This window comes from Tachypleus tridentatus, chromosome 1, assembly GCF_004210375.1.
Source record: "Tachypleus tridentatus isolate NWPU-2018 chromosome 1, ASM421037v1, whole genome shotgun sequence".
Taxonomy (NCBI): Eukaryota; Metazoa; Arthropoda; class Merostomata; order Xiphosura; family Limulidae; genus Tachypleus; species Tachypleus tridentatus.
Window position 1 is genome coordinate 160,374,357 of NC_134825.1, and position 27,930 is coordinate 160,402,286.

A 27,930-nucleotide genomic window follows, 5' to 3' on the forward strand; every position below is an offset into this window, starting at 1 on the left:
GTACTCTTGTAATCTAGTACAAATGATGCAAGTTTCCACTATGTTGAAGCTTGACAAAACATTCCTGTGAGAGGGTTATAGAGGAAACTTGAAGTGAAAAACTGATAGATATTTTTATATTTTATATGCAATCTACAGCCCTGATGACTGTATTGGGACGAGATTTGTGTTTGTACTCATTGACTCGATAGCCTTTTTTTGAGATACTGTTTAGCTAGATATGATAAGTACATTTTAAATTAGGCCTTTCAAGAGTTTTTACAAAATAAATAAAGGTGATGTTGCTCTTAAATTTAAAATTCTTATAAACCAAATCAATGACTAATATTTGTACTTTTTGTCACAAGTGATCATTCAACAGGTTTTAGGATTTTATCAACAATCATATGAACTTGTAAATAGTTCACTTTTCAACAATATTAATATCTAACTCACACAAGAAGGAAATCTTTTCCAAATTTCCTTGCCAAGATGCATCACTTTGAGCTTTGTGAAACTATAGACAGGAAAATAATTCAGTGTTCATATCACATAGATAAATAGAACTTGTTTTATTCTCAAGTATTGTTGACATATTAACAAGTTGTATACCTGTCAGTTTCAAGTAATTTATTCATGAACTTTCGTTGTCTTAATTATGAACTTCTGAATTGTAAGAGTAACTTTTGCTGTGTTTAATATTGCCTGAGTTAAATGGTGATATTCCAGGTTTAATCCTATTATATGTATGAATCAGTTGAGAAGTGGCATGTTTGAATTAATTTAGTCACTTTTGTTTTGTAGGTAAATATATGTGTGTGTTTTGGTACCATTGAAATGGATCAAACTTTATCGGCTAAGGCCACAAGTGTAACCGATTCGAAGAGAAATAACGATAGGAACCATGTAATCAGTGTGACCTCTCAAGTGAAAGACAAGCTTCATCTGCATTCACAAGAATTCACTGGTACTATTTCAAATAAAACTAAGAACGACCCGACAAGTAAATCCTCCTCTATTAATGGTTGTCTTTCAGATATTTACCCGTGTCCCAAATCTGTGGATTCAACAACTATTAATGGTCTTGCAAGACATGCCCTTGAGAAGCTAACACACTGTGATGGTATATCATTGGAAACTTGTAGTGGCAATAATGTGTTCCATTACAAAACAGTAAAACAGTGTGAAAGCCAAATTTGCCCAAATGAGTATTTACAAAATGCTATTGTGGAAGAGCATGCACATAACCACCATAGTACTTTGAATCAAAATTTTGTGTGTGGAGTTCATAGCAAACCAGTCTTTGGACTAAATAGCCTATCTAAAGGTGATATAGACACTGCAATAAGTACTTGTGATAATGAAAATGTAGTTAAAGATGAAGAAGTTAAAAATAAGACAGTGGTAAATGTTTCACCGCAAGAGAGTTTGTTGAACAAAGCCTGTGAGATAACTTATATAGGGTACGAGTCGGAAAAACAGATGCCCAATATAATCCAGTTAATACAAAAGGATCTATCGGAACCTTATTCCATATATACTTATAGATACTTCATCCACAATTGGCCTAAACTGTGTTTCTTGGTAAGTTGTACAGATTTGACTAGTTTTTACATATATTTGTAACTTTTGAAGAAGTTTTTTGTATGCAGGGCTTAACTAGTTTTATATGAAAAAAAATGATTTTAAACCTTTATATTTTACATACTGCAATTCTTGCATTTTTGTATGTTTATATTTTGCATACATACACATATTTATTTCCTTTAAAATAGAACAATGTAGTTATATCCTCTGATTTAACCATATTTATTATAATGCCAGATAAATCTGTGGTAAAACAAGTATATTGAATTATAAAGATGTTTACTTAACTCTGAAGATTACTTGTGTTGTTAGTACTTTAGACTCGGGTTCACCTTTTTATAATAAGGTTTTAAGTGTATTGTACACGTTTCTCTGACCAAAGTATTTACATCATGTATGAAAGTTTGAATATAGTAGTTACTGTTCACTTCATGAAATTCACTTCTAAAATCTTTACACCCTAAGGTCAGAATCCACAGATATATTCTTTTTGTGTGAGTATTAATTTGTGATGACAAGAAAACCCACTTGTAGAGAAAATTATATATCTAAAAACCCGGTCACACCAAACATGTCCGTCCTTTCAGCCGTGGGAGCGTTATATTCATTGGTAAAAGAGTAGCCCAAGAGTTGGCGGTGGGTGGTGATGACTAACTGTCTTCCCTATAGTCTTACACTGCTAAATTAGGGATGGCTAGTGCAGATAGCCCTCGAGTAGCTTTGCGAGAAATTCAAAAAACAAAACTATTTAAAAACGGTTGATATGGGTAGAGAAAGTACTTGTAGTGGAGGAGTGAACAACGTTTCAACCTTCTTCAGGCATCGTCAAGTTCACAAAGAAAGAAAGGGTCACTGACCAGTAGCTGACCACAAGTTTGAAAGCGGTTGTATAATTGAGTGTAGGAACATAGAGGGTGTGCTTAGATGTTGGATATATTTATTTATATAGGTATAAAGATGTTCCTTTGCTTTGGTTTATTTTAGGCTTGAATTGTTGTATAAGCAAGGCTTCTTTAATTTTGCATTTGTTTATGTTTGTTTATTTAATATTTGGGTGTTTTCTATGGTTATGTTGTATTTATTTGATTTGCAGTGTTCGAAAATGTGTGAAGGTGTTTGTCAGTGTAGTTTTTACATGGTATAGACCTGAGTTTTGTGCCTGGTGTTTGAATAAGTTTGGTATTAACTGGAATGTCATATTTTGTTGCTAGTTTTTGCGAAATGTTGGTCATTTTTCTGCTGATGTTGGGAATATATGGTATGCAGCTGTATATGGTTTCATGATTTTTTAAATCGTGGGGTATATTTACTTTCGTTAGTTGATTTTGCTTTTTGTCAAGGTGTGTGCATATAATGTTTTCTACAGAAACTTGTTGATGTTGATGAATTATTGGTTTATTTTGTCTAATTCATCATTAATTTTATGTGATGAGCATAGTTTTATGGCTGTGTGTATTTGGGTTCTTAGTATGTTGAGTTTTTTGTTTTGTTTCACGTGCTGAGTCCCAAGGAATGTATAGGTGATTTTTTGGTGGATTTCTGTTTTAAGTTGTATGTCTGTTCTTGTAATTTTGAGGTTAAGAAATGATATTTGATTGCTTTCTTCCTGTTCACATGTGAAGTTAATGTTGGGATGTATAGAGTTAATGTGATTGAAAAAATTAAGTGTGTGTTCTGTAGATCTGAATCCCGCAACTGTGTCATCTACATATCTGTACCAGTATAGTGGTGGATGTAATGCTGTGTTAATTGCTTGTGTTTCAACTTGTATCATAAAATTTGTGATTACACAGGTGTACAATCCTGTCATTTTTAAAATGTTTAACATTCTCAATAATGTTTATTTCACTGTCAGGCTATAGATGGGAAGAAATGTATTGGTGCCATTGTTTGCAAGCTGGATGTTCATAAGAAACTGATAAGAAGAGGTTACATTGCGATGTTAGCAGTTGATGAAAACTACAGGAAGCAGAGAATAGGTATTGAATTCTGAGGATGAAGAAATATCATTCACATAAAACAAACATTTCATTGTAACAGAAAAAAAAACTTTCCTTGTGAGTGTTTTTATGTTTACCAAAGTAATGTGGTGATGCGAATGAAATGAAATGTGGTTTTATTCTATTTTGTATTGGGAAGTTAATTGAACATTATTAAAGTAAGTACATTTTTAAATGGATGGTCTTTATTAAATAAAATTTAGAGGCATGTTTACATTAATCTCCTTTTTAAGTTGTATAGTTGTATTATTCTGATTACAGAATAAACTCTCTGAATTATCTAAATTTGGTTAAAAAGTTCATCTTTTTGCATTTATGTATAAAGTCACAATCTTGGCAAAATATTGAATTAATTTTCATATTTATCAGTTCATTACCATTCAGTAAAAAATAACCTATTTTACAAAATAAAGTATTGAACTACTTACAATTTAGATAATTGAAATTTCTGAATAATTTAGCATTCGTTAGGTTGCTTACTTGCTCTTTGGTAAAACTGGTATTTCATGGGAAAATTATAATTTTAAATGTGTTCATATTTTTACATTGCACAATGATATTAGTAAGATTATTATATTTTGATAATGGTAACTATTTATATTCAAGTTCTTATACAGAGTGCTAAAATAAAAACTGCTTAAATAGAAAGATGACAATATAGTAAATGTATGAGCTTATACTTTCACTAGTATTAAATTAATTAATTATAAAAACACCTATTTACTGACACAAATCATTTTATGTGTAATAATTGTATTTATAAACTGTTAAAAAGAAGACTTGATTTCAGGATCAAATCTGGTGCTGAAGGCAATTCGAGCCATGTTGGCAGACGAAGCTGATGAGGTTTGTGTTTATACGTACCATTACAAATGTGGAAAGTTTGTTTTTCTTTAAAAAATATAAATGGTAAAAAATTGACTAAGATTTTCATAATTTCAGTCATTTATTTCAAATCAATACAGTTTTAATGAAACGTGAAAATATTTGTGCATAAGGTAATAAAATGTTTATATTATTAATAAGCATAAGATTAAGTTAAGTTAGAAGTATATAAATTTTATGTCTTATGAATGCAGAAGTACTTAAAATTACTTATCTTTCAGTATGTTTTTGAATAAACAAATACTCACATTCATCTTACCTAGTGAGTTAAAAGATGCATTAATGTGTTTTATGAATACATCAAATTAATTGCTTTACTTATAAGTAGTAGTCCCCAGCTGGTACGGCAGTAAGTATATGAATTTACAATGCTAAATTTCGGTCCATTCCCCTCGGTGGACTAAGCAAATGGTCCGATGTGGCTTTGTTGTCAGAAAACGCACACACCTATGAGTAGATGTTGACAAAATAGGTGCTGGACTGTTATGTTTTATGAGAAGGAATTTTTAAAGATTATTGAAATGTTTGTATTTTGAGTAATATTAATTCTCACCAGAAGAAATGACTTTATATAGTGTTGCAGTGTATTGAGAAATATTTGAAAACAATCATAACAATTTTGTGAATAACTTCTAATTAGTTTTTTTGATATGATACTCTTCTCAGGTGATCCCCAAGTGTTAGTGGTTATTATAAGAAAGAAATGTCAGTCATTGGATTTGATCTTTTTAAGTTCTTGGACAAGTTTGTTAAAAGACGAAAAAAGCTTCATATAATTAGGCTTCTTGATTTTGGAAATAACTCAATATTAAATTATTTTTAACTTTATCACTGTAGGTTGTGTTTCAAAGGCTACATCATGTATTTTTTACTTGAATTCAAAATGTTATTGAACTAATATTTTATGAATTTTTATACATTAGGTGTCAAACTGTAGATTATAATTCAAGTTTTAGTGTTATACATTATTAATGTTTTTAATTTAAACGTACACATTAAATTCACAAACATCAATTTTTGTGTGTTACATGATGTTTAATGATACATTGGTTCAAATTAGTGGTTTTTTATGTTGAAATACAAAGTCTGTAGTTTTGTACAAATTACAAACTCAAATAATTAATGTTAAAATGCTAGAATATAAAGTAAGAACCTCCTATCTCATTTGTTTGCTGAGATATTGGTCATGTAGTAAATCAACTCAGTGGTCCTGTTAGGATGTTGTTTTTTTCTTTTGAAACAACATTTCAAGTAGTGTCTTTAATCTGCTCAAAATTTAATATTTGTTTAGGCCAAAATACAGCTTGATTATTTAACTCTAACTTATAATAGAATTCTATTATACTGATATAGTAATTCATGATTTATTTTCCTTACTTAGATGTATATATAAATCCCAAAAAACAGTTTCCTGTCACATCCTTCATGAAAATTTCTTAAGCTACAAGAAGCAGCAACTGAGTACAAAGGTCTTAACAACAAAAAATAACTGTTGTACTTAACTTACTGTTCTATGTTTTAAGAAAACTAAGTTTAAGACCTTCTTTGTAAATACCAATGATCAATATACACATATAACATAATAACTGAAATGTGGATTTTTAAAAAAATACTAGTCCATTAAAACACAGTCAAGAATATGTTTTGTAAAGACTACAGGTCAGTTTTATGTTATTGGATATGATAAAATGAGTACACGTGTGCCTCATTGTCATAACTTCTGTATTGTTAGCCAAGTATGACTGAAAAGGCAATATAATAAATGTGTGTGTGTGTGTGTGTGTGCAATGTTGTGATATTTTAGCTACTTAGACTAAACATTTGTTTCTGTTGTAATCTGTAGTCATTCTAGAATGAAAAAAGCATGATTTATGTTTAGTTCCTAATTTTTATTGTGGTTACAAGGTCAATTGATAGAACCTCTGTAGTAATGACAGAAAAAAATAATAGACAAAATATGAAGTTTTATTGAAAACAAATGTTTGAAATGTATTTAGGAGGTTTTAGAGATTACACAATAAAATTTGAGAGTTTTGGGATAGAGAATAGTTTTATAATCATGACATGAAAATCACATCACATTTGGATTAGCAATGACACAGGCTCGATAGTTTCACAAACAGATCTTTAGTAAAAATATTTCATTAAAAGGAGGCATGGTGAGGTGGGTTAAGGCGTTCGACTCATAATCTGAGGGTCTTGGGTTCAAATCCTTGTCACACCAAACATGTTTGCCCTTTCAGCTGTGGAGACATCATAACATTACGGTCAATCTCACTATTCATTAATAAAAGAGTAGCTCAACAGTTGGCAGTGAGTGAGAATGACTAGCTGCCTTCCCTCTAGTCTTATACTACTAAGTTAGGGATGGCTAGCATGGATAGCCCTCATGTAGCTTTGTGGGAAATTCGAAAACAAACAAAACAAACTTCATTAAAAGTCATAATTTTTATATATAAAAACTTGGGATCATTACTAAAAGTCTACCAAAGTTTCTGAAGATACACATACAGCATTAAAAGTTTGATTATAAATACTTAACGTGTGCAAATGTGTATACGAACTTGTGTATATTACACTAAGCCAGTTGCAAAAGGGTTAAAAACATGCAGTTGAGTTGAGAAGAAATCTTTCTATACATTTTACAATAGGAAGAGATGAAAACAGCTCTTTATATGTGAGAAAATCTTATATTTAGTTGCCAATATTAGTTTATAGTGACAAATGAAATTTGTTTACAGGTTGTGCTAGAAACAGAGATAACCAACAAACCTGCTTTGCGACTGTATGAAAACCTAGGATTTGTTCGTGACAAACGGCTTTTCAGATATTATTTGAATGGAGTGGATGCACTGCGACTCAAACTGTGGCTCCGGTGAAAAATTGCATCATTCTGTTTGTTATTAATTATTTCATTGACAAGGAATGTTCGTCTTGCTTGTTTGAAAGAAATTTTAATTCTTTGTGCAAATAAAAACTGCAACGAATATGGAAGATATTATAACCTCGCATATTGTTCCCAGTTTTGGTATAGATGTTTGGGCCTGGATCGTCACGTATTACACTTTGTACAAGGTTTTTTTTCTCTCATTGAGATTTCTAGTGTATATCTTTGTATGGTGGGAAAAAGGTATTCAAGAGAAATTTACTAGCTTTGAAACACACGAGGATGTTTCAAAAAATAAATGACTTTAAGATAACCATGGAAATTGTGATGTTCTTGAAATAATTTTACTTTATTTGTCTGTTTAATGGTTGGGTAGGCAGCATAGGATATAGTTCATTTTAATTGTTACTTGTTTTCGTTTTCATAAAGTAATTCATTGAAGAGCATAGGCAAATAATTAGACTGATATGTGTTTGTATACTCAAAGGAAATGCAAATAGTATTTAAATCCTGTGACAAATGTATAAGTAAGAAATTATGTTTTATCACTGCATTATTAAGTAGAATTTCCTTGTCATCTAAAATTATTATCTGAAAGTGTCCATAATGGCAGTCAACTTGTTTGAAGACTTACTTAACATCAAACCTAACTAAAATTATAATTGGTTTAATACTTGATATATGCCCCCCGCTAGTACAGCGGTATGTCTCCGGATTTATAACGCTAAAATCAGGGGTTCGATTCCCCTCGGTGGGCTGAGCAGATAGCCATTTGTGGCTTTGCTTTAAGAGAACCCACACACACATACTTTATATACATGTATGATTTATGTAAATTAACTAAAACATAAATGAGAATATTTCAATTTTGAGAAACTGGTATTCTTGCAGATATTTGAAATTCTAAAATAAAGGTTTATGTAGTAGGTTTATTTGTAAAGTACAACTGTGTGTATATACATACACTAAAAACCTGTTTTACTCAATACAGTGACAAAAGCATTTTCAAATTCATGTTGGTTATTTAACACTAAAAAAAAGAAAAACTAGTTTTAAAATGTGAGAAAGTATCAATCATTGGTTCAGCAAAGCATTTTTGTATAACTAGAAGATAAATTGATATTTTATCTTTACTGACAAATTTTAAATCCAACAATTAAGTAGAGATTAACATGTATTCTCAGTTCACAGCCAGTTGCTGCAAAAATATGCTCTTCGTTTTGGAGCTGTAAGTGTGCTGTACGAGTGACTTGTATATAACACTTCACTCATACAAAAGTTTGTGGTGGTTGCCATTGACTTAGCTGCATTCTCTCTAGTCTTTCAATTTAAAATTAAGGATGGCTGTGTGCAGCCTAGCTGCTTGTGTGGTTTTATGCAAAATTTCTGAAAGAGCTAAAGAAATTTCAAACTTAGAGTTATTAAACCATATTAAAAATTATTACTTAAAACATAACTACCAAAAATATTTTGAGAATATATAGCTGATTATTAGTTGTTTGTAGTAAAAATTTTATATACAGAATATTTATATAAATTAAGAATTGATCTTTCCCTCATTAACTTTAAATTTTTAGAAAAACAGAAATTTTAACTGTAAAAAGTTAAACATAATTATAAGGCTCTTTATTACATAAAAATTAGTATAATGTTTTACTTTATAATACTCTTTTATTTGTTATTGTGCAACTTATATCCAGAAATTCATTCTTGTTTGATAATTACTCTAGTTTTCTAAAACATATTACACATTTATCTTTCACTTTATAAATAATGTATCTTATAAATTTGAAAATTATTAAATATACATTTTAATGCATACTGTTAAAATAATTTTAAGTAAATGAAGGAATTAATATCCTTAATTTCAAAATATTGTGGCATAGGTCAGTTAGTAAGAGCACATCGGAAGATTAATATGTTAAACTTTAATTGGTCAGTTAGTAAGAGCACATTTGAAGATTAATATGTTAAACTTTAATTGGTCAGTTACTAAGAGCACATCTAAAGATTAATATGTTAAACTTTAATTCCTCTTTCCAACAATATACGAAATAGACTATAGTACATATATTATCTCCTGTTATAGTTGGTAAAATGTGTTTTAAACTACTTGTATAGGCATAATAGTTTTCAGTCATAAAATAAAAGTGTAAACCTGGGAGTACACCTTTCATACAAAAAATTTCTAATCTGATACAGAGAATTAATACATGCAATAAATGGTATTTCAATAAAATTTTTGTTGCCATAATTAAAATAATTAGTAGCTCTTTTGTGTGATTGTAATAAACTTAGACTAGAAAGAATGACTTTATGATTAAATATTAGACCTCACAATTGTATTCAACTTCATTTATTCATTATTGTTTCCTGTATACTATAATACATCGAGATTTTATCTCATATAAGAAAAAACTATGAAATTGTAATTCTTAATAGAATACTACAAATTTAAAGTTGTGTTATGTGCCTAAATAACGTGAAGAGGAAAATGTTTATTTAAAAACAAGTGTATATTTTAGCTATGAGAAGTTGTGTTTTTAACTGTTGTATGATAAGAAAAGGATGAAAAGAATTATATTGATATATGTAGGGTTTCATTACATTGTGACTCATTTTGGCTTTTGTTATTCAGTGTTCATTATGTTTGTAATAGACTTGATTACAGAATTTAAGTACTACAAGCGTCTTGAACCGTATCGCAATGAGAATCCTGTTGCTTCGGCTGATCTGAGGATTCACAGCCCTTTAAAATGTTACTTGGGCTACAAGAGCTTTTGCTAATGGACGTAGACTATATATCATATGTAAACAGTATTTTCTGCTGTGCATTTTAGTTTGAATTTGTCTAACTATATGATAATTTGAGATCTTTAATGATGAAATATTAAACTTAGTTGCTGTAGGTTTTTAAAGTTTAGATATTTTCAAAAATTAAGAAGAAAGAGGCATTTTAATCTCTGTTGTACAATTTATTTTTAATTTGTATATGTAAAACAGAGAATAATAGTGTAAATGTGTACAACAAGGGTTCACTGGTCCTTCAAACTTTCTCTGCATACCCACATAAAAAAAAAAGTAAAAACTTATTCCACCCATTATTTTTCAAATAATTATATTCATGGGAGTACTGGATAAATATTTTTGTCCATTGTCAATGATCAGTTAAGATTCAAGTATAATATATATCTGTAAGACACTAGGACATTGTTATGTATTATAATTTTAAATAAATATAAAATAAGCTGTTTTAATATTCATCATAAGTACTTAAATTTCAGCTAAATGTAACAGAAATAAGTAGAAAATAATTGGTTTTGTTAAAAGTTTGAAACTGGTTCTGTAAAATAAAAACATTTGGACTGTACATGTGTTTTCATATCTTTGATTTAATCATTTTGAAAATGTCATATAACTTTTTTACACATCTTATAATCTCTCATGTGAATAATGCCGTGCATATACGACACCTTAAAGTAAGCACATTGACAAAAACATTGAAGTGTCCTTTCCACCCATTAAAAAAAATATCAAAGTGATGAAACTTGAAATGTGGTGATGTTTAACAATTTACCAATACAGCAAAAGTAGAAGGAACTAAAAACAAACTGCATCATCAGGCAGTTCACTGAAAAACAAATTGGATCTGGTCTTTCCAAGCCTGTTACACATAATGGTTCACAATATCATTAGGAATAACCTTGTTTATAAACAAACAACATAATTCATACACAGTGATTAAACAGTGGTATAAGGACAAAGAACCATGCGATATACTGTTAGAGATATTCAGACTGTCAGAGTATGTATCTCAGAACAGCTGGTATGGGTATTGATATGCAGAGCACAATATTTTGACCTTCCTAGGTCATCTTCAGGTTAACAAAGAGGGTTTTTCGTCATTAAGAGTACATACATGTTCTACTTTCAGAAGCAGAGTACTGCTATGTTGACCATATTAATATAATAAGTTATACAGCCAGATTCCTTTGTTTTAAATAGTAGATGGACTTTGGGATTCATTTCACTGACATGTCTTCAGATTCTTGACATTTAACTGAGAGGCCTTGTGTATACACCCAGGAGATAATGAGCCATGTAAATCACTGTAGGCACTCGTATACATCCATTCCTTGCTTGTGTTAGATTACTTCTCATAACTTGCATAGGAGCCATTTGGGTTATCTAGAGTAAATACAAGTACATACAGACATCTTGTAGATTATTCTGTATAATTAGTTTGTTCGGTTCATGTTGGACAGGAAATAATTATGTCCATTCTTGTACAAATGTTAAAGTGAAGTTTATTATGTTCTCTGTACACATATTTAATGCTTTTTATAAAGTTCTTCAGAAATTATAAGGGCAAGAATATGGCTGTTATTTAGGTGAAACAACCCTATAATTTTATGCATATCAAAAAGTGCGAGGATTTACTCTCTTTTATCTAGTAAATTAGCTTTTATATGAGTTAAATAAATTATATATAGAAACATAACCACAACCAACATGTATATTTGTAGAATCTATTGTTTAATGAGTTGAATATTTTAGTTTTCTAGATCTGGAGTAAGTGGACACTTCCAAACTGCACAGTTCAAAATGTTGAAGCCAATGTTCCTTAGTCTATGTTGAAGACAAGAGTCATTCTATTGCCAAGAAAGAAACCTCATGAACCACAAGTATACTTAGAGTTTGCAACAGTGGCTGTAAACTGTGTACAAAAATAGAACAATACAAAGACATTTAATTTGCTCCCTAGTGGCACAGCAGTATATCTGTGGACTACTACAACTATAAACTGGGTTTTGATACAACTGGTGGGCAAAGCACAGATAGCCATTTGTGTAGCTTCGTGCTCAGTAATAACTGACACTGTGCACAGGTAGGTAAGTCTGTGACATCTTTGTTGATGATGTAGTATATGTTCATTCATTTGTTATTCAAATGAGAAAGTTCCCAAAAACTGTGTGATGATTTTTGAATTGGAAATGATTAGAACATTTAAATTTGAGTGTTTTAAAGGGTTGTTTTTGTATTTATATACCAATTTCTTGTTTTAGATTTGGAGAAGTTTGCTTGAAGTTATATGGCAGAATTACTGTTTGAGATAAGAGATGAATATTCATCTTGTTTTGAATTCTGTCTCTTCAACTAACCAACACTGTCAGTGAAACTGAGCATTCCCTAACCATGTACTGGTAGGCTCATCTATACACTCTTAATATTGTTTTTATTGTTTTAAAAATGTGACCAAATAATTTAGAATTTAAAAAAATCTCACTATCTTTTACTTTCTTTGGATTATTGAAACTGTTGGTAATGATATTTGTGAACCTTTATCAATGGTTTGCTGGATCTTTTGTTTAGTTGTCAAATGTATATTCCATACAGATAAATTCTGTAACATTTAATTTTCTGGAGGATTTTGTCACAAGTTGTACAAACAAGACTGATTCTTCTGTTAGAACATTGGTAAGTATAGGCTGCTTGAAAATCCTAGCACTTGAGAATAAAGAGACCTCTGTGATCTTTCAACTCCTGAAAGATCTTTACATTAAGATTAGTATTCTGGGTCACAACTGGCAGATAAAGTTTGGTCAAACTGCAAATACACAGAACAACAAACTGAAGAATAAAACAAGAATGCAGTGTGAATGTGCAGTGTGTAATATGAAGAAGAAAGAGCCACATGCACCAAAGTGTTCTGATTCTAAAGGACACTATGAACCCAAATGATCATGGAGTCCAGTGAGTGGTATTGTGACAATGAACAGAACTTACTTCTATTGAATACATAAATATGACAATGATCATATCAAATTTGAATGGACAATCTGCTCTGTAAAAAACTTTTGCACGTGTAACAGATATCGAAAATGAAATGTCTCTACAAACACAAAGTTAGTATTGCAATCCTTACACTATGAATTATCACAGTTATAGAATTTTACGTTTAGAGAAACTGCAAATATTGAACTAAAAATTTATATATCCAACACTGATATTTTTTATGTTTCTATGTTCACAAATATAGACAATATATCTGCTTCAATATTAGGAGATGATGAATTTTAATAGGTAATTTAAGTAAGGGTGAGAATTTTTTCATGGAATGTGTAGTAACAGAACATATCAATAAGGTGATTGAGAATAGTGATAATTGGCCAGAAGATAATTATTAAAATCAAGAAATTTCTGATCTGTGGTGCTTATGTTGTCAACCAGAATATGCATGATTGATGAAATGCAGCAATTCAGATTGTTCCAATCATGGTTTTGCTATAAACATGTTAATATAAGATTATATCCATGTGGGAAATGACTATTTCCAGAGTGCAGTAAGTGATTATTTTATTATTAATGATTGTGTTATCATAGGAATAACCTTTTATGTAAATGCACAGTAGACAAGAATATTTTAAACTTTGTACTTTTAGAAATGTATAAGAAGTGGTCAACAGGATGGTTGGTTGTTTAGCATTTATTGGTACAAAGCAATTAGGTTATCTATGTTAAATAAATGGGAAAAATCTCAGAACTAAAATACTGTAAAAGGTAAAAATAAACTGAGTTTAAAACTGTATTAAAAATCAGATGACAAACTTAAATGATAGAAATAAGAAAGCTTGTGACCAACATAAAGCTAAACACTATCAAATTGAACAGTATCATCATCTCCAATGACACTATCCACCCATTGAAAATTCATGTCAAAAATGGTGCAGCTACTTACTGACAGAATGACAGTAAAACATTGGCTATTTTGACTTGAGTGTCACAAAGGCCACACAGTGGTGCATCAGTCCCAGATCAAAGAAAATGATGAGTTAAAAACTGTGACCAATGTGTAGCTTTGCCAGAACAACTTCCTCCTTCAAATTCTTATGGTAACAAAATGGCCAAAGAGCAAAAGAGGGTTTAATCTGGAAAAGGTTTTTTTATCACATTGCTCTCTCAATGTCAACTGTTAACTGGCATGGAGCTGAGACTTGAATACAGGATCGTAGTCCGTGTAGGATACAGGTACAGCAGTGATAGCACATGAGCAGATAGACTTAGCTGCATTGTCAGTTACCTCATTCCTGTGAATACCAATGTGGCTTGTTATCCAGAAAAACTGGATAGAAATGTGAGATAAAGAGAGATGGACCAGTCAGTTTTGAATATTGATGAGAACAGGGTGAGAACAAATGTGATGCAATTCTCAGGGCCAGTAGAGAGCTAATGAGTTGGTATAAATAGTACAATTGGTGTACTGCATAGCTTCTACATAATCCAGGGCAAGAGAAACGGCATATATTTTGGCAGTTAACACGGAAATTGTAGAGGGGATCCTGTGTGCAACCACCGAACCACATCAAACCATGGCACAGCCTACAGTCACCTAATTTCAAACCATCTGTATAAATGGGAATGGAAGAATGATTCAAAAGATGTTTGGCAAATAAAAGGTGGTACTTTCAATTGGGAGTATCTGCCTTCCTCAGATAACTCAAAGAAAGGTTACATTTGGGAATGGTATTAAACCATGATGGGCTGACCAGTACAGACAGCAATGTAATCCAAAGACAGACCCAATTCAGCCAGCTGTGCCTGAATACAAAGGCCAAAATGAACAATAGTGTACAGTCTATTCTGATAAAGTATTGCCCACTGAGGAAGAAAGACACAACCCCAGGTGGGATGCTGTAGAAAGGATCTAAGGTTTGAAGTATACAGTAAAGAAAGTTGCCAATGGAGGAAGTGTAAAGGAGGTTCATGAGAGTTGATGTACAAACTCTGGACTGGAGAAGTGCAGAAAGCCCCAGCATGGTAAATGGGGTCCAACTTCTTCAAGGGTGAGGTTCTGGTGGAACCATAGGCCACAGACCCACAGTGTAGTTTAGGTCAAGTGAGAACACAATAATTCTTTAGCATAGGACTTCAGTTTGCTCCACAAGATGTGGAAGACAGGACACAGAGGATGCTTAGTGCCCTTGTACACTTGATGTGAGGAATAAAAGTCAACTAACCATCAAAGGTAAGTCCAAAGAAATATGCCTCAGAGGAAGAACAAAATCACTTCATATTCAATAACTGACAGAAGATGGAGGACGTTGTGCAGTGATAGCATTAATTTTCACACTGAAAAGTGTGACACTCAAGACACAACCTTTATGGACTCCAAGTTCCTGTGAGAAAGAAAAGGAAAGTATCCATCCCACATGAACTTAGAATTGCTGGTCTGTTAAACATTTGTTGACAGAAGTGGGCAAATGGACATTCAATCCATATGAGTAGAGATCTCACAAAATACTGTACTTCAATGTAATAAGCCTTCTCAAGGTCAAAGAATACAGAAACAAGATGTTGATTGTGCTTGTTCAGTTCATAATTTGGTATCTGTGTGTAAACTGAATAAGACTGTGTGGTTGTGATGACTGGAAAAATGCTTAGTTTGTATTCATGTCTAGCTAACAGCTATCCAGGTGGATTAGTCCAATTATCAAACTTTCCACTTCCCTTTCTGCTAAACAAAATTATTAATATATATCTTTTCTCTTTATGAAAATTATTATTAAATTAAAACAAAACTTTGGCCCTCATGTTTTCTTAAAAATTACTCTACATCACATTCTTTTAAAATTTAAATTTCAACCTTTAAAAATGATGATTTTTAACAAATATATTTTCTATTGTTTTTGTAATTTTTATCATGCTCAAGGTCTCACTGGTGCCTACACTCTTCAAGTCTTTTTCTAAGTTTTGTAACAAGAGATGTTATAATGGAACGTAATATGTTTACCAGCAGTTTCAGTCTGAATGCTATAAAGTTCCATTGCCTGTTACTTTATGCCTAAGAGTTCACACAGTTTCATATATTATATTGACATAATCAATTGGAAAACAGCTGGATCTTTGTGCTTCTTCATTGGTTATAACATGGACTCATCCATACTTTCCACTTAATGATTATGAAGTAAATGAGTTAAAATGCAAACATTAATTAGTAAAGCCTGATGGCCCAGGTGAGTTAAGACATTCGACTCGTAACTTGAGTGTGGCGGATTCGAATTTCCATCACACCAAACATGCCGACCATTTCAGCCATGGGGGCATTATAATGTTACAGTCAATCCCATTATTCATTGGTAAAAGAGTAGCCCAAGAATTGGCAGTGGGTGGTGATGACAAGCTGCCTTTCCTCTAGTCTTTTATTGCTAAATTAGGGACGGCTAGCACAGATAGCCCTCGTGTAGCTTTGCACAAAATTCAAAAAAATAAAAAACTAATCCCTGATTTTAACACATTATCATATCTCTCTGTTCTTAGTTCAGACTGTTATATTATTCTTGATGGCATAAATCTTGGTTCAGGGTTGTGTAAAAGCTGCAAGTTTTCTATTTTCCTTGTGGTATTGTGTATTGTAATAATCTTTCCATGCATTTCAATTTTGAGTACAAGTGAACTCTGACCTAAAAACTCCATATAATGTTATCCCAAGGATTTAGTTGAATATGTTTATATGCAAAAACGGCTCGCTTGGGCTGAGAAAACACTTTTACATAGAAGAGCGAACAACGTTTCGACCTTCTTCGGTCATCGTCAGGTTCACTCCTTTTAAATTTAATATCTTTCTCTTTAAACATTGGTTGGCTGTACTAATTATTTCATTAATTATGGTTAAAGTGTAACTTAATTTTGCTATTTGGTTCTTGTGAAAGTTATTTACTCAGTTGTTGCTTATCTTATAAATGAGCCAAAGTGACTTTTGCTGTGACCAGCTACAACATGAGATACTTCAACTCACCCTAATGAACTAGACAATGTGTTCAAAAAGCAGTTGTAAAACATAGGCATTCAGAAGTTCACTTCAAGACGTCTGTGTTTCACAGAGAATCAGCAATATGGTAATAAATCAAGATGGTTACCAGTGTAGTGCTTAAACTTGAAACTTTAGATTGAACAGTCACTAGGCAGATACTGTGTTAATTTACTGTTTGAGAATATGGATGTTTGTTTATTCTTTATTTCTAATCAACTTTCTTAAGGAGATTATACTAAACTTAGAATGATTTGGGTTGATGCAGATTTGGTACAAGATATTCTTTCTTAAGACCACTCATTTATTGTGGCTGGACACTATCTGAAATTTTGTGTACCTTTAACATCATTGTATATACACCACAATATTATTAAGTTAAATCTAGAATGTATTTATATCTTTGAACTTGGAGTTAAGAAAATAATCACATATAAATGGAATATGCTTTATCAATTTAACTGTTGACTGGCCTAGCATGGCCCATTAGTTAGGGCACTAGACTTACAACTGGTGGTTTCAAATTCTGTCACTGAGCATACTTATCCTTTCAACTGTTTACAAAGGGCTAATGTTTGGTGGTATTGACTAGCTACCTGTCCTGTAATCTGTCACTTCTAAATTAGGTATGACTAGTTAAAATATTCCTCGGATAGCTTTGTGCAAAATTCAACAAATAAACTGTTGACCTATATGTAGTTTATTCATTTAATTAATTTAAAAATGTGCCTAGCAACCAAATCAGATCTAGTTCATTGGACCTTGGGTATACCTAACAATACTTCATTATTACACCCAGGTTATTTCAAAAATATTATAAAACAATCAGATCTTTGGCTACTAGTGCAAGAAACAAGTATAATTTTTTATTAATAACTGTTATCAGGATATATATAGATCTTACCAGAAAATATAATATTGTTAACTGAAATTAGTGTCTTGCATACTCTTGCAAAGGTATACAAGAGTTATCTGTACTATCCATCCCTAATTTTAAAGTGACAGACCAGAGGGAGGGTGGCTGGTCAATTGTTGTGCCCACTGCTAACTCATGCAGTACTATAATGGAATAGTGGCATTTTGACTGTCATTATTATAATGCACCTTAATATGCATCTGTTAAAACTAATGAATAATTGTGAATGGACACTTTGCATTTTTCTGTCCCTTTAACATCACTGTATATACACCACATCAGGAGAATATGAATCTTACCAGAAAAGTAATATTGTGTACTGAAATTAGTGTCTTGCATATTCTTAAAATGTAAGAGTATATTACAGAATATTTAATATGCAAGAAATAAATTCATTGGACCTAAAGCTATAATTTCTTAAGTAGGCTTATAGGTGTCAGCTATATATCATTAAATGAGATAATGACTGAGCTACACAATCTATTTATATATGTATCAATGTAAAAACCTGAACATGATCAATCAGTTAAAAATCTATAGGAAGGATTAATGGTTATTTGTCAAATTATAAACTTGTGTTGTTTTGTATATATAAATGCACAGCTACTTTGCACATAAAGGTATTTTATTAAATGGTACATTACTGATACTTGCATTCTTCTTTATTACAATGTTATTTCGGTGTTGAAATAAAAGTCACTGCAGTTTGATTGTATGTATAATTATCAATCTACACATCTTTCTGTTTAGTAGAATGTACCTTAAATAAACCACACCAAATATAATGAATTGTTTTATATGTGAGCATTTATTAAGTTGGTTAATCTTGTATTTTAAACTGTAAAATATATTTTCCATAGTATAATTAAGTGTATGATCCAGGGTTTCCATCCCACCTTTTGTTCACATTCTATGCAGTGTTATAGTTTTAGTATAAATGATATAACTGTTTTTGTAAAGATTAGTTTGTTAAGGGATGGATCTATATATCACTTTATACATGTTTTTGTGAGTAAGAGAAACTGTTTGGTGTTTAAATGTTTTTATACAGATACAATTACAAACATGACCCACAAACGACAAGTGAACGATAACAGGAGTTTAAGTCGAGATACATTGCAATTATGTTATTGTTAGTTTACCAACAATAAGCAAGAACAAGGATTTTTAACTTTGTGACATAGTTTTGTGGAAAATGTTTTTATTGTTGGTCTTCTCTCTTTAAAAAGAAAGGTAAATAATGTTCATATGTGTTGTTGGTGAATTACTTCCACTCCAACAAGAATACATTCTTATCCTAACAGATAATGCATCTTTAAGGTTAAAAAGCAACGTTCCACTGCACTCATTGCAATCACTGGGTCACAATCCAAGGTAGCACGTTTGGATAAGCCTGAGTGCTGCATTCACCATCATATTCCCCTCTCAACACTGTGAACCAGTTGCAAAAGATATTCCATAATGAATGAGATAAAACCTAATAAGACACCTTCCAGCATCTTATGGCATTTAGTTCATGGTGAGTCCAAACTACAGTTATGACAAAGTGTTCGTACCCCTGTGTCATGAGTAGTTTTTTCCTCATAACTTAAAAAAGTATCATGATTAGGATAATTAAATTATAGTGTGTTATAAATATACTAACACACATCTACATAATTTTTTATGTAAATAAACTGTTTATAAACAAATAACCAAAAATAGGAGGAGCAGAAAGTGTTCGTACATTTCAGAACGTGTGAAAAAACTGATATTCTCGTAAAAATTTTGTTTAGTTTGGCAAATAAACCACATTATACTATTCCAGAACTAGATACTGGGTTCATAATTATTGGAATTTAGCCAGAAAAAAATGTACTTCTGGCAATTTAGCACCTTCCCTGTCATTATCTGCTTGGTCATCATGGCAAACAGGAAACTGTCCAGTGATTAAAAAAACGTGTGTCAATTTCCAGTATTGCTGCACAACTTAATGTGCTGAAACCTACTGTTCAAAGCATAATTGCCAAGTTTAAGCTTACAGGATCAACTGCTAACCTCCCTTGTTCCAGAAGCCCCACCAAAATTCCAGAGAGAACCAAGAGGAAGGTTCTCAGAGAAGTTAATAGGAACCTTTGTTTAGCACGTAATGACATACAAAAACTTGTAAGAGAAACTGGGGTTCAAGTAAGCACCTCTACAGTTATGAACATGTTACACTCTTCTGGGTTCAAACATGTCGTCCTCGTAGAACTCCATATTTAAAGAGTGTTCATTTAGAAGCATGATTGAGGTATGCAAGAAAGCATGTAGATAAACCCTTTACCTATTGGAAGAGTATTCTTTGGTCAGACGAGACAAAATCGAACTTTTCGGCCACAATGATGTTTGCTATATTTTCCATAAGAAGGGGGAACAAAATCTTCCAAAGAACACCGTCCCTACAGTTAAACACGGAGGTGGTTCGATCATGCTATGGGGTTCCTTCAGCTCTTCTGGTGTAGACAGCCTTCACCGCATGAACGGAATCATGAAAAAAGAAGAGTGTGTTGATATAATAGGCACTTATATCAAGAATGATGATCAGAACTTGTGGCTTGGGCATCATTGGATCTTCCAGCACAACAATGACCCTAAGCACACATCGAAATATGTGCAATCCTAATTGCAGAGGAACCCTATAAGCATTCTGGAGTGGCCATCGCAGTCACCCGATCTCAACCCAATTGAAAACGTTTGGCATGAGTTGAAGACCAGGGTTCATCAGCATCATTCAAAAAACTTGCAAGAGTTGCAGACCTTCTGTAAAGAAGAATGAAAGAAAATACCAGTCTAGTACTGTTAAACGATCATGGAGGGCTTTGAGGAAAGATTGTGCCAAGTAATTCACCTGAAAGGCTACACAACTGACCATTAAAGTAGGTACACGAACACTTTCTGCCCCTCCTATGTTTGGTTATTTGTTTATAAACAGTTTATTTGTCGTTCAACTTACATAAAAATTTATGTAGATGTGTGTTAATATAATATTTTTAATATACTATACTTTAATTATCCTAATCATGATACTTTTTAAGTTATGAAGAAAACACTACTCACGATGCAGAGGTACGAACACTTTCTGTCATAACTGTATTATCCATGCAAAATGTGATTCAAGATGGTATTATGTGAGGATTCCAGTAAATTGATTGATAGGCTAGATTAAGTGATTTGGTTTGTTAGGATTTTTTGTTACCGTATTGTGTCTTGATTTATTTTATCTTTATCTACTTGTATTACTTTTTCTGAATTTTAATTATTGTTAATGCTTTCAGTATCTTACATTTTATTTGAAAGAATACTGTTATACATGTTTGTTTGGTTGTAACTGTAATTTAAACATGTAGTTCCTAACATTTTCTCTCTCCAAGAATCATCAAAATCTTTGTAAAAAACAGACTGTTGGGATTGAACAGGCCTATTCTAAAATATATGGTCTTTGGTTATGAAATACAATGAATGTAGACAGCTATACAAAGGGTTTTTAAAGTAAGTTTGAAATGGCCTGTAACTTTAATGCTGTGAATATCTAATCAGAAAGAATCTTACAATTTTTGTGTTATTATTATTTGTTCATTCCTGCTGGATGTTTCTGCAGGAAAAAAAAAATTAAAAATACATTTACATTTAGATAACATTATTAGGAGTATATACATAAATTGTTAAACAAGGTTTTAAGATGAACTGGTTGTTGAAGATCATGTTTTATCTTTAAGAACTGGATTCATTTGAAAAACATCAGAGGATTGGATGGTGATATATTCCCATAAAGAATGCCAATTTTACCAGGAGAAAAAGAGTTTGTTTTGGTTGTACTGTAGATTTTAGTATCAGTTAAATATGTTTGTATTTCTGATTCAGTAATTAAGTTACCGTATTTCCATCCCAAACTTTTCTATAATGTAAATCATCAGCAACAGTAAGTATAAATGGAACCAAGTAAAAGCTGTTAAAAGGAAACCTAATAGAAGGGTAAAATTTCAAAATATATAAGTGTAAATGCTTTAAAAAATGCCAACAGATTCTATTTTGAAAACAATCTCAGAATTTTTTATACAATATCAATATATATTGATCAAGTTGCTGGTACTAAATTATCAATGTAAACTAGAAATTTCAAATAAGGTGTTTTTCCTTGTAATAGTTTAAATGTTTACTTTGTTAAGAAGTTATGTATGACTAGGTAAATGGATAGTATGGTCTATTGAGGATAGACTTATTTGTAGCATGAGAGTTAACATAATCAACTTCATGTAAATGAATCAGGTAATTTTTGTTTAATTTACTTAAATTTCATGTGAGAAGTCCTGATTTTGAGTATATGTAATATCTATATTAACAGTATTTTAGAACTGTTCCATCTAAAAATATTTTTAGAAAATGTTAAAACTGCCATCAAAATCACTTTTTAAAAATTAAGATTTCTCAGTGCTTATGGACATCAGATATCAATTTGATTTTTTTCCGTTCTCTTCTATAACTTTTCAGTTGAAAAATATTCTGAAGCTCCTAAGGTAGTTTGTGTTTGTTTGTTTTATGTTCTTATAATATATGAGTGTATGAGTATAGTTTAAAATAATTTTACAAACACAGGATATCTATTAAGATTTTGCTAAATTTTTAAAGCATCTACATTTATATTTTTAATATTCTATATAGTTTATATTTAAGTTTTCAAAATCCTTAAGTATTGATTATATCTGAATAAAGACTTTTACAATTTAAGGTATGTGAGAGAATTAAATGTTCAGTTAAGGATGGTATATCAGAAGTTCTTAGTGAATTAGGAAAGTCTGAAGGAAACCAGTCTGTGTTAGAACTATCACAAAATGTGTTGTGCAATTGAATGTCATTATCATGTCAAAGATAATAAAAATAAACAATTAAAATTATGTTTTAAATTGATTAGTGTTATGAAAATAATCAGGTAATCAAAATCCATGTTTCTGATTGTTTGTCTTTTGTTCATTCTGCAATTATCCAAGTTATTGAAAAATTAGCATTATATAATGATTTCTCCTCATTTTCAATTAATTCAAAGGTTTTCAGACTTATTGTTTAGTGTTGCTGCTCATTAAATTTCTTACCATTTATGATTATTTGAACTATCCAAATCTCCTTATATTTATCAACTATACAACTATTTATATGGAGTAGTTAATGTTTAATGATGTATTTAGTTAGAATCCAAGTTAAAGTAGTAACATTATTTTTCTTATCAACCATTATCAGTTTGTGCTTACATGTGTAACTTGTGTATAAACCAGATGAAGGGAATCCCATAATAGACCCAAAGAATAGAATATTTAATGTTCCCACATTACACCCATGATGGAAGTCTTTGCTTTGGTTTATGTACTTACCGAAACAATTGCAACTGTTGCAACAATTGGGGAAAAAAAAAATTGTTTTATAATGTTGTCTGAATAGATCTGTTAGATAGTACCTCTAAATACACTCAAGGTAAAAAATCTTGTATATTTTGTTCAACATAATGTTTTACCACCATTGCCAAAGTCTAGTTGATTTTCTTGTGTATTTATTTTACAGGAGAGTCAACCAATTTTAACAGTAGAGTGATTTTCTTTTATTGTTCAACAATCTTTGCATAAGATACATGGTATAAAATAGCTTATATTTTCAACAGACTGACATTGAGTGTAAGAAATTATTAAATTATTTCTTGCATCTATATTTATGGGATTGAACACTTAGTTTCATAATTTAAACGGCACTTTCACCAGTTTAGAAAAAAGACATTTACTTAACTTACTTCAAGATCTGCTTAAGTCCTGTATTCTCATTAGAGCTGCATATAGGCTTAATGTTTTTGCTTGTATTACTCCATACACCAAAATATTATACACTTGGTTTAGTACTCGCTCTAAGGCATTATTTTCTGAAAATAGTGTAATATCAATAGCTTTATAAATATAGCCAGTAGAGCCACTTTCTTTGACATAAACCTGTCTGAATTTGCATCAAGCTGAGAATATACTCTGGCACTTCTTAATTTCTCCATTTATAATAACAAGTGACTTTTGTGGCATGCTTTCTGAGTGTTGTTTCACATCAAACAAGTCCTGGGACACCAATCCTTTGGCTTGCCCAGACATGATTTTTCCTTCCAAGCCAGCTCTTGCTTTACTCCAGGCAAAACAGAAATGAAATCCTCTTTGAAGCATTATTAGGATGAATAATTTTACATTAATATTCAATTTTGTTACATATTCTTTCAGTAAGTTCCCTAATAGTTGCATTATTAAAGTTTATAGAAAATTCATATATAGTTTCTACTCTTAAAACTAATCTTAGAGATTTTATAGGTGAGCATTCTGTTATTGCAGCTTTGAGATCTGCAAGAGATCTGTCACTTCTTGACTGGAAATTTATAACGAAATTGAGCAAATATGGTAAAATTCCTTTTACCCTTCAGAAGTCTTTGACTAAAACCTTGTGGTGATATTTTGTTTGATTTTAAATTATCATTAAATGTTTAAAACAATCATATCAACACTTCACTTTTCCCTATTATAATCTTGACCAGTTTTGGTCCTTTCATATCCTCACTTACTGTATTCAGAAATCCAGTACCTGTCATTGTGGAGACTTGATCAGTCTGAATATTAGTATTAATGCTAACCTTCAAACATTTATTGCAGTGTGCATCTCTCACTGGCCCTTGTTAGTGCCTTTGTGATGATGTTCTCTTACATCATGAGTATTGTTTGATGATGTAAGGTTCAACGGGCTTTAATTTTTTTCCATTACCTTAATTATTGCACTGTTTAAACTCTCAAACTTTCTCATCCTTTGAGGCCATTCTTCTCTTCTTTCATTCTGTGCAAACCTACTTTTTTTAAAGAAATCATTGGAGCTCAGTTTTGGACATTTCAGTGATTATAGCAACATTTCATTTTACTACTTTTAACATAATACATTCAATTTTTGCAAAGAGTTTTGTGTATTATATTTGTTATTTGTCAAATTAAAATCACACACACACACACACCTATATTCTACAACAGTGCACAATTCAGCTATTAAATATAGGCTGTCTTGTAACAGACATGAACTTGCTTCTGTGATTAAACTTTGTCAGTAACAGCAGTCATGGGTTCAGTGTAAAATTTTATTCCATAATTTGACACCATCTCCAAAAATCTTTACAAATTTGTTATGTCGGTCTTAATTCTAGCCCAGGTATGGGACATCCACTGACATTCAGAGTGTTTTATTTAAGTATGAATGGTTATTCATAGGGTCATGTTATTGTTAAGATTTATTCTAGAAACCATTTTCTCCTAAAAAGCACCTCAGAGGTTGTTCAGAAAGTGTTGCTTTGATTTTCATGTAAGAAAATGTGCTGTATAGAGTTTTAAGAAAACAGACCTTCCATTAATAATATTGAATAAATGTAAGAAAATAACATGAAAGCTCACTAATTACTTTTTGAAAAATCTTTAACAATAATTCAAGGTACCTAAAGCTCTTGAATCATTGAAGTAATATATTTCAGTTGGAATTGTAAAACAGATAAAGAAATTGAAAATTATGTTATTCTAGCTTTTTGTTTTGTTTCAGATAATAATTATAATGCTATTTCAGGAACAGTGTGAGGTCACAAGTAGCCCTAAAAACTTGAAACAGGCTGTTACACCTTTGCTATGTGTCTCCAGCCATGAAACCATTACCCAAACAACATCTCAGGAGAACTGCTGATCCTGGCATGCATATTCCTAAGGTGCCTTCTTCAAGACTGAATCAGATGATACAGAATTCATAAGGCTGACTTGTATGACAGAAGCATTCCATTCACAGCTAAAAAATTATAAAACAACTTGCCTCTTGTGGTATTTAGGATTCAGTGAACCAGTGTGTTTGCAGCCATATAACAGATATGTATTACCCTCTGTATACTGTATAACAGTAATACTGATGCCAAAAGTTATATGGGCACTTGTGCTGCTATTAGCTGGTGTGTTTGGCCCAAACTTCAAGATCATAACTGCTACCACTGCCAAATTTATTAGAATATTTCTTGATGGAGAGGAAACTAATAAAATGGACTGTTTTACACATTTATTGGAGGCCATTTTCTTTAAAATTTTGAAGTTGTAGGAGAACCTGATTCTAAAAAGTTGTAAAATGCAGTATTGTTGTAAGGGGACATGTTCCAATTCTGGGAATTTAGAAGGCTGAACAACCTTAATATATAATTCCTACATTTTTAAATATTTGAAAATTCTCTTCTTTTTTCTGCATTAAAAGTGAAGCATCATGTCGAATAAATTTTAAATTACAGAAAATTTGTATGAATTGAACTACAATAACTATTTTTGTACCAAAAATTGTTAATTTGATTGACAATAAAAATATTAACAGCCTTAAATAACAGCTTTTCTTATATAAATTTCAAGTACATTTTTTTTTTGACAAACTCCTGAATCACCTTAATTTTATAATGTTTTTAATTATTTCACTTGGAGCCTTTTCATCTACCAAACATTTTTTAAACCCTTACCAGTTCTTTGGCATCAGAATTACAATCATTGATATGTAATCATTGTTAATGTGGACAGAATACTGGTTACAGTTAAATTCAAGTGGAAATAGTAAGAACATGTCTACCCTGTGATGCTAATGTACTAAAGGATTTTCTGAAATGATTGTCAATCCACTTGGTTGATAGTTCAATAAGATTCTAAATTTTTCTGGATTCTTAGACTGGTTGAGAAATAAAGGTTATTATACAAGAAACATCATTCAGATAAATTTCAACACAGCAAAATGATAAAGTTTAATTTTCTTGGAGTTATCCAAAACAGATAACCTTGTCCTCCTGATGGAATACCAGTAAATTATAGACCTACAGTACTAAAACCAAGGTTTATTTCTCTCTGATGGAAAGAGTGCATATAGTACATTGTGCAGCTCTATGCTAAAAAAAAAAAAACAACCATTATAATTTTTAGAAAGATAAGGCCTGTTAAGTTACTGAATCAAGCTTGCCATGAGTATCTGACCAACAGCTTAATTCATTAATAGAAAGTATAGCTAAGTTTCTGATCAACTACTGTAAACTTTATTTTAATATACATCACTGAACTCTACATCTTAACAGACTTCATCTGGGAAACTTGTATCCATATTTAAGTAAAACAAATGAACAACAGTTAATGGATATGCATGTGTGACTTTTGGAGTATGTCAAAAAAAAAAGTGACAGCATGAACTATGGTTTTATTTTCTGTACAAACACTGCTGTAGGTTTGTATATATAAGTTGGTAGCCTTACCTTGTTGGTTTCAAGTCCATAAAATACAAGTTTCATTTTAAACCATGAATGCAAATGTTTTTCTGAGAGTAACTATATTTCCACCTTGCTTTAATATATTTTCTGTGAAGTTTTCATTTTCCATGTTGGAATATTTTAACAATGGTTTGTTACCAATTTGCAGTCGTTTAAATGCATTAAGGTTTTGTGTAATGTTGAAACAAATCTCCATCTCTCAGTCTGGTCTTAATGAAGTGCGTGTTCTGTGTGTGATTTTTGTTTTTTTACTCACCACAGCAGAACATATTCTTCATAAATATAAGTTCACTGTGGTGATCGAAAAGCAGCTACAAACACCGTAGATACAATATACAGTTCACCACTTTAATAAGTATAGTTTTATATTTTCAGTTGGCCCTTATCTTAGTAAGTGTGAAGGGTGAACTTCCCAAAACTGGAATAACTCGATAACAAGTAGCGCATCCAGTGCTAGAGTTGGTCGGTTGTTTGACGTTTATTGGCGCAAAACAACTACGCTATCTGTGCCAAACAACCGCTAAAACAAAAGTA

General features: G+C 31.4%; 1 protein-coding gene across 9 annotated transcripts in view; it reads left to right on the forward strand.

The window, feature by feature from the left end:
• Window positions 1-26,475, forward strand: part of LOC143229040 (uncharacterized) — a 34,606-nt gene extending 8,131 nt beyond the window's left edge. For 4 of the 9 annotated variants that reach the window (XM_076460734.1, XM_076460744.1, XM_076460753.1 and 1 more), the window contains 4 exons: window positions 784-1,563; window positions 3,422-3,545; window positions 4,357-4,412; window positions 7,193-10,708. In XM_076460734.1, coding sequence (XP_076316849.1) covers window positions 817-1,563; window positions 3,422-3,545; window positions 4,357-4,412; window positions 7,193-7,330 — 1,065 coding nt within the window. In that variant the 5' untranslated portion in view covers window positions 784-816 and the 3' untranslated portion in view covers window positions 7,331-10,708. Of the gene's footprint in view, window positions 1-783; window positions 1,564-3,421; window positions 3,546-4,356; window positions 4,413-7,192; window positions 10,709-11,895; window positions 12,231-12,404; window positions 12,543-21,799; window positions 22,630-25,691 lie in introns of those variants that run through there. The other 5 variants (XR_013015625.1, XR_013015626.1, XR_013015627.1 and 2 more) reach the window with 5 other exon arrangements.
• Window positions 26,476-27,930: the final 1,455 nt, after the last annotated feature.